An 8,546-nucleotide genomic window follows, 5' to 3' on the forward strand; every position below is an offset into this window, starting at 1 on the left:
AGAGGTCCTCTCCAACCTGAATTGCTCAATCAGTTCTACCTCTTACAGTCAATTAATTCATGCATCCATCAGGCTGCAATGGAGTATAATCCTATCATTGCTTTTTTATCATAACATTCAGCTTTAAGCACAGGAATTCTGACTTGGCAACATCCAGTGAAACGCCAGGATCCTTCAATAAAGGATATAAATAAATAGCTCCTGTCGGAAGGGTGTGTTCCTCTTCCCCTGTTACACGGAAAAAACTGGTCCACCAGGAACCACCTTCAACAGGTCCACAAAATAACAACTATCTTTTCAAAGATCTCTGCTCAGGTAAATGCTATGCTGGCAGATTTTGTGAGGGAATGGTAACTTTTTCAAACACCTTCAGCTAACAAGCTGCTAGAACAGAATCAACATTGCTGAAAAATTTAGTGCTGCTAAACTATTCTATCACCCGCACCTATTATTCTCCCGCTTCAACAACACTGTTCCTCCACCTGAGTAAGCCAAAACCAAACTCCCTGCTTATTCTTGTGCAAACAACAGGAGCTTTGGGCTACTCCGTTTTACATAGGCCACTGAAATCATTCATACATTTCTTTTCCTGAACTGTGATGTTAGTATCACCAAGCACGCATTTCTGCAAATAAAATGCTAGGACTACACAAGAGACAAAACCATGTCCTCAATTCTTGAGAATACATAATCTGCTGTCGTGTTATTCTGACTCTCCAAAACAGTCCAACGTAGGCCAAGGCATCCATTTGTCTTAAAAAACACCTTCTATCCATCTTCCATGAGAACATTTTTGGACTGACAGCTAGAACCCGTATAAATCCTGAATCACCAGAATCTGCTGTACGCAAAGTCTTTGACGGTACTTGTACACCAACTCTCCCTTCTCAGAAGCGTGCTGCTCCCTTAGCCTGGCCTTCAGGTCACAGCTCTACCACCCAGTTGCTGTGTGACCTACAAGAAGAGTTTGCTTCCATTACTGTCTCTGTCCATCCTTGCTCTCCCAAGACCGAGAGACATGTTCCCTGACCTGACAGCTTGGGGGCAGGCTGCTAGCAACCAGCAACTCATCTCTGTTCATCAGCTTTGGAGGTCTTCTGTACACACAGTCTCTTTTGTCCTGCAGGATGCAATCTGTGTGGTTTAACGGTGTGGTTTGGGAGTGGTTTTGGCAGGACACAGGCATTCCCACTCCTCTGGTATGGCCTCCCAAAGGAACCTCTCTGCTTCTAATCTTGACTTGGATTCTTTTGTCTCCTTTGAATCATTAACAGCCCTCAACAAAAGTAATGCGAGCCTTTCACTGTATAGTGATAGATAGATAGGCAGCCCACAAAGGAAAAGCTGCTGTCAAACAGGGTTTGGAATGACACTATAATTGCTTTAGATTGTGCAATTAAAAATCAAGAATGCTCACATCCTTTGACAGAATTACGGTTTTAGTTGCTGCAAACCAACCATCAATATCTCCACAAACTTCTGCGTGGAGAAAATGGCATCTAGTAGCTATTTAGGAACATTTCCTATGGACAGCAAGGTTACTATACAGCATCAAGATCAGCTGTAGGCACAGCAAATTTTTGGACAACAGCGTAAAATCCAAACTTTTGCTCAGTCCCACAGTATCAAACCTTCAGACTCTGATACAGTCTGAGCTGACATCCTGAGGAAAATCACCTTGGGCATTCCCTAGATGTATCGTGTTTCACCTAGCGCGTCCCTGGGCTGATAAAAGAGCTTTGAGGTGGAGGGAATCCAATCTCCATTCTGTAAATGAGGAAAGCCTCTGAGGGACATGCAGCTAATTTCCCCAGGATGTAGGGCATGAAAGAGACACCTGTCGTTGGTTTTCTCTCGGCTTCTTCATCAGTCCACTACAGGTCCAAAGAGGATTTACATGTTCAGGGCCTGCCAGTTCCAAAAGCACATCCCATGGGTCACCCTGGTTTACTGCTTCATTTCCACTGTTAGCAGAAGCTTGGCATTTTGCTCAGATCAGCAAAGGGATTCCAACAAAAAGTTTTCTCATATGCTTCCCAGATGGGAGGACAACGGTCATGCCTTAAAGCACAGGATTTTACAGAAAAACACGGGTTTTGCATGAAAGATGCCTCATATATACACACACAGATGAGGACAGCAGCTGTATTAATTCCACCAATGGTAGTAACTTCTGCAGGCTCTGCCAGAAACACTGGCTGAGAAGGTAAAAAAAAACAATTGAAATCCACTTCTACTTCTAGGTGCCTTACTGTGCATTTGCTTAAATGTGGTTGCTTCAAAAGAGTTCCTTCAATTAATAACTCCAGGTGGAAAGGCAATTTTCCCTCCATCATGGTTCACTGCCCTTTTTTCATCTGCCTATAGTACACAGCTTCTAGCTATTATCTCCCAGTAGATTGTCTTGCACTGGAGATCAGGTACGTTGCCTTGGAAGAAAAGTTGTTTTCTATTAATCAGTTCTTCAGTTCTTGCTAATGTTCTATGCTGCTGACATCAACAGAAACATTATTGCCCAGTAACAACGTATTGCCACATTTCACTGCACTGTGGTATTACTACCACTGTTGATTCACCTAGAGCCCTAATCATCACTCTCTTTCTCTGCAGACAGCAATTTCACACAAAAAGATTTCACTCTTCTTTGACATTAAAATATACTCCCACTTTTCCTAGTCCACACTGAAACAGTCTAATTTAGTCAGCCCATTTTTCTTTAGTAGGCCTCTCTGCAATGAAGTCGGGCTTTGTGAATGGAGAGCTGCACGGCCACTGCCTTGCAGCTTGCACGGCTGCTCACACCCACCACAGAATAAGCAGAGTGAAGCTCTCCTGCCTCGTCTGCAGCGGTACAAATACCACAAAAGCAGACAGCAATGGCAAATTGTGAACTCGGTCTTGCAGCAGCAGCAGCTTGTAGTCCTCACTTAACATCGCTTGGTTTTGACAAAGTTCTTGTAACACAATCTCAGTTCTGGCCTGATGGGAGCAACCGAGTCCTCCCAGACTTCAGAGAAATACCACGGGCTTCATGGGGATGGAGATGCAGTGCAGGGCAGCAGGCTGGTTCACCTCACCCTCCCTCCAGAGCAAGGAGAGGGAGAGAAATGGCTGGGGCAGGCAGACTTGCTCAACAGAGGAAACACCACTGGAGGGAATGCTTGAACTGATCTTCTTTGTCTCAGCCATGGTGCTCCCACGACAGGAGACAGATGTTGCCACTGCTTCCCTGCTGTGGTGCGAGCCCACCACAGACTATGCTCTCCAAAGCCCTGGGAGATGGTGCCTTAAGAGAAAATGTGATAAACTGTGCCACTGGATTGAAGCTGTTAAAAGGTCACTTGGTCAGAAGAGAGGGCTGGGCATGCCAGTACCAATAAACACACCAGCAAGGTTTAGTCAGTCTGCCAAGAAATTGGAGAAGTTGGGCCGCCTCCTGCAGCTGGGCTCTACAACCAGCTCTACACCAGCAGCAGGCTGCCTGCCACCGGTCCCCATAGCACTGGTGCCACGTATACCACAGCCTGGAAACCCAAGCTGCACTTCTGCAAGTTTCTGACAAAGACCAAGCGTGTTGTCTCCAAGACATGCCTGAGCTACCTCAAAATTCGCTAATTCAGATACCCATAGCAACACAGATGCAACAGGAAGACAGCAGCAGAGGTGAATACTCCACATACAAACCAAGCTGCTTGCCTGGATTTGAGATTTCCCAGTTACGCTGTTACAAGAAGACGGCTTAGCCGGCTTTAGGCCGTTCCGGCCAGGCCTGCGTGACCTATGTCCACATCCCAACTGTAACATAACCCTGTGCTGTCTCCATGTAGTTTCTGTATTTTGGTGTACTGACACTTATACAGCTGATTGCAAAGAGCACCAACTAAAAATTCTTGCAGCTGCGTAAGTTACTCAGAGGAAAAATGCTTACTGTAAAGTTGCACACGCAGTGGATCTTTGACTCAGCTCAATACTGTGTGAAAGGCACAAAGCAGCTCGTGAAACAGTATTTCCTCATAATATGGGGGGTGCCTCATGAGCGTGAAAAATGGAACAGAGATAAATATGAAAGGTCAAGAAAAAATCCCAAACTCTTCACTTTCCAAGCAAAAACCTGACAGGTTCTGAAAATATAAAAGCCATCTGCCCAGGTCCGGCAAACTCACGTTTTACTCACAGACAAGGAAATGAGCAATTTCTTTTAAAATCTCTATTTTTTCCATGTTTAGGCTTCTCCTGGGACCTCACACAGAGTTAATAAACTCTTTTGCTATTCTGGACATAATGTCAGAAACGCATATATGCTCCAAAAGACAAGAAGTTTATATTGACTAGGCCAAGAGCCACCACCTTTGATAAAATCTGCATGCACAAAAGAAACGCATTAAACCACCCGCAGAAAGCCCAACATTATAACTCAGTGCAGGCCTGCTGAATTTTCAATGGATCAAAATTAATTATATACTTCAGGGCAATTTTGCATGAGCCAGGGACTTTTCGCCTTCGCAGGTATATTTAAACATTCAGATGCACTGGAGAATTACATCATTAAACCTGCTGCAGAGTACCTGAAAAATGGACTACTGCCGAAAGTTTGTTTGTTTTGCGCTGCAATTTCCTGTCCGACTCTTGCTAACGATCGTTGCTAGTACTTCCGTCTGAATCACTTAATCATCTGACTGGGGAGGAAGGAGGGAAGGAAAAAGAAAGAGGGGAGAAAAAAATCTAACCAGGCTGAGCAATGCCTTTGGTCAATAGAGAACGGAGTCTTTCACAGAAGTCGGCTGCCTCCTCGGGTCACTGCTCTGAGATGGTGCCTCTACCCTCAAGAGGCTGCCAAAGGCCACAACCCTACCGTTTCCTCTGCCTGTGCCAGCGTGCCAGAAACCCAGCTGTCACGTTGCTACCGAGAGACAGTCAGAGCATCCACAAACGCTGGTGTCTGAAGGTTCCCCCACCCTACAGCAGCAGCTCTTCCCTGCCCTCACCTCTCCACCTGCGGCAGAGCAGCAAAGTCCCCGTCCGTCCCACAGACCTCCTTCCCTCAAGTCTCACCTCTTTCGCTCCCGTGCTCGCAGACATCTTCCACATTCGCTTTGCAAGTGTGCCAAGCTGTGCCTCATTAACACTCATGCAGTACAGAGATGCTCAGTCCGTATTTAAAGACTAAAGGAGAGAAACAGAGAGATTAAATTACTTGTTAAAAAAACCCACATGAAACTCCTATCAACAGAGACGTAGCGGACTTCAAAGGCAGTGCTGCATCACTACGCTCTTGGCCACTGACGCGCAGCTGCACGTCTTCCCGTGGTGACATGCTGTCAGGTGCTTACATTTTAGCTTGCCCGCTACTCAGGCTTTGCCTTCACCCAGGCCTCCCGCTGAAGCACACGCTGCGATGAAGAATGGGCTGCCCGACGGCTACCCACGGCCACGCACGCACCACTTCCAGCAAGAAGGATGCAGGGGCTGCAACGCACGCCTTCACAGGAACGGCACGCCATGTTATCCCTCGACGCGCGGCAGTCTCGCAGTCGCTGTGTCAAGACGTGGGCCGCAGCGGACCCTGGCCGAGGATCTGCCGCCCCTCGAGGCCGCGCACTACTTGAAAGCAGACTGAACGACCGCCACCCAGCGCTGTGGGGAGAGGCGGCCCTTCGGGCACCCTCAGCACAGCGGTGGCCCAACAAAGCTGTTCCTGCAGCCGCCAAAGCCGCGTTCTACCCTGCCCCCGCTGCAGAGCGGGGGCGTTCACTCCACTCACTACCTGAGCTCACGGTGCACACACAAAACTCCCGCGGCCCTCGGCGGAGGCAGCCGGCCGCCCGGGACTGAGAGGGGCCGGCGGCACCGCGGGACTGAGGAGAGGGGCCGGCTGCAACCCGGGACCGGCTGCAACCCGGGACCGGCGGCCGCGCCGACCCGGCCGGGGCCCGCGTGCTCCGCAGCGTCGGCCGCCCTGATTGGCCCGCGCGCTCGGGACCCTCTCCAAGGAGAAGGGGGGACGTGACCGGCTCGCCCGCGGCTAATGGCCGCCTGCCCACAAGATGGCGTCCCCGGGATGAGGCGCAGGGGCCGGCGGTCGCACCTGTGGGGTGGTAGTTGTCTCTGTACTGTAACCTGTGAAAGAAGGACAAGCAGGTGTTTAATACCGCGGTTGTGAAATCGATGAGAGGGACTGTGACAGCGTTACCTCGCCATCGAGGCTGGCCTGTGCAGGAAGCCGCTGGGAAGCCACGTGGCACGGTGTTTCTGCATGACTCTCAGACGCCCTCTTTCGCCAAGCTCTTTACCCGCCCAGGCGGTAAACGGCTGCAGCGGCAGGACTCATTGCTTCCGAGATTGCTTGGCCGAGGTGGGCGCTTCCGAGTGATCCATGATGGAAATGCTGCTCAGCCTGCATTCCCTGAGCTGGCAGGTACCAGTGTGCACAGCTTCTAGGAAATGGGGGGAGGGGGGGGAGAGGTGTTTCCACAGAAATAAACCAGGTTACTCCAGAAACAGCAATAAACCTGTAAAACACTTGAAATTTATTGTGATAGAACCGTGTAGAAAAATACTGATGATTTAAAAGCTGTATACTTCACTGCTCCTCCTAGCTCTCCTTCTCCGATGCAGGCTGAGCCACACTTCTCCCTCACATCCTCAGTGATTAAGCCTTCAGCTAAATATACAGAAATGAGTGTGCACAAATGGACAACTGTTTGAAGGAGACTGAGGTGATGCAGAACATCTTTGGTTTGGCATTGAATAATAAAAAAACAATGTGCCTGGAAAAGACCTGCATCAGAGGAGTTGACATCTAAAGAACACTGAGGCCACATTGTATTGGGTCTGGCTGAGATGTAGTTAATTCTCCCTACAGCAGCCCTCATAGTGCTGTGCTCTGTATTGGTTGATAACACACCAGTGTTTTGGCTACTGCTGAGCAGTGCTCCCACAGCATCAAGTCTGCCTCTCCAACATTTTTCCCCCCCTTGATGGCAGGCTGAGACTGGGGAAGATTTTGGGAGGGGACACAGGCAAGACAGCTGACCCAAACTAATCAAACATATTCCATACCAGCTCAGCTATAAAAGCTAAGTAAAGGGAGATGGAAGGGGGGCATTTTTGTCTTCCGGAGCAACCACTACATGTACTGAAGCCCTGCTTCCCAGGAAGTGGCTGGACATCACCTGCTGATGGGAAGTAGAGAATAACATCATTTGTTTTCCCTTGCTTTCATGCATGACCTTTGCTTTCACTTTATTAAACAGTCCTTATCTTGACCCATGAGCTTCCTGTTACATTTTCTCTTCCCTGTCCAGCTGAGGAGGGGGAGTGATAGAACGGCATTGGTGGGCACCTGGCACCCAGCTGTGGGAGCACTGCTCAGCAGTAGCCAAAACACTGGTGTGTTATCAACACCTTTCTAGCTACCAATACAGAGTACAGCACTATGAGGGCAGCTATGGGGAGAATTAACTCCATCTCAGCCAGACCCTATACACACATAGCTAGACTTTTATGCTCTACAGAGTGCTACAATCACAGACAAGGGCAAGAGCAAGCTGTTCTGCTACCTGCAAAAGTGGTATCTTTTCGGTTTCAGAAGGCAGTGGTGGTGATAATGATAGAAAAATGAAAAGACAGTTTGGATGCCTTCCGAGGCCTGTGAACTCAGTAAGGTTTGCCCATTGCTAACATGCAGTGCTGTCAAATTTCTTGCCTTTAGAGATGTGCTGCTTTCTAAAATGGACTGGGAAGGAGCACTCTCCTGCTTCAGACTGGAAGGACTGCCTCCTTCCTTCATCTGCTCAGGAGACACTCTGGCCTCTCCCACTGGCCAGAGTGCATTCAAACAGCAGTGTATCTCTTGAAAACAATAATTTTCCTTTTCTCTCACGCTTCCTGAAGTCCTTCCTTCCTCCTAAAAATAACAACCAGCACAATTTGAGATATTCTATAAGGCACTTTGTACTCTTGCTTTCTCAGAAGACTGAGAATCCTCAGACATGAAATACCAAATAAATCACAAAAACAGAGCAATGTGACCAAACGTGGTAGGCCAGATTCTTAAGAAACAGAAATTGATACAACTCTGCTGAAATCCTTGCAACTAAGCCAACTTAAGTGAAAGATGGTGGGCCTGGGACATAGGCCTAATACACTGTTCCTTTTTAGTCTTGTGTTTGAAGTGGTGGAATGCAGTATTCAGTGCTGAGAAAGGTTGCGTATATCTAAAAGACGTCAAGTTTCTTTGCACCACCTGCATTCCCTTCATCTAACATTTCCCTCGCTATCACATAACCCCTTTCTATCAAATATCTACATGACTTTTGCAGTAGCTTCTCTCAGAGTTTCTGAAACAGTGATACTGGTTAGCAAAACACTGTTGGAGGTGGTTTTGAAGAAGCTACCAGAGAAGTACATGGCCTCATGGCTTGGTTGATGAAAGCACATATTGCTCAAGCCTGTCTCCCAGACATTGTTTTGTGGCAATAAGACATGTGCAGACCTGAGCATATCAACAAGAGCTCTCATGCTGCAATTACACACATTCAGATACA

At 48.0% G+C, this 8,546-nt stretch overlaps 1 protein-coding gene across 1 annotated transcript in view; it reads right to left on the reverse strand.

Moving 5' to 3' along the window:
• The window catches only part of LOC138683932 (uncharacterized), a 106,518-nt gene extending 100,678 nt beyond the window's left edge, over positions 1 to 5,840 (reverse strand). Inside the window, exons 1-2 of the mRNA XM_069777307.1 lie at positions 5,331 to 5,840; positions 5,053 to 5,163 (exon numbers count right to left, since the gene is read on the reverse strand). Of these exons, the coding sequence (XP_069633408.1) occupies positions 5,053 to 5,130 (78 nt within the window). The 5' untranslated portion in view covers positions 5,131 to 5,163; positions 5,331 to 5,840. The remainder of the gene's footprint in view (positions 1 to 5,052; positions 5,164 to 5,330) is intronic.
• Positions 5,841 to 8,546: the final 2,706 nt, after the last annotated feature.

Source organism: Haliaeetus albicilla, chromosome Z (assembly GCF_947461875.1).
Source record: "Haliaeetus albicilla chromosome Z, bHalAlb1.1, whole genome shotgun sequence".
Lineage (NCBI taxonomy): Eukaryota > Metazoa > Chordata > Aves > Accipitriformes > Accipitridae > Haliaeetus > Haliaeetus albicilla.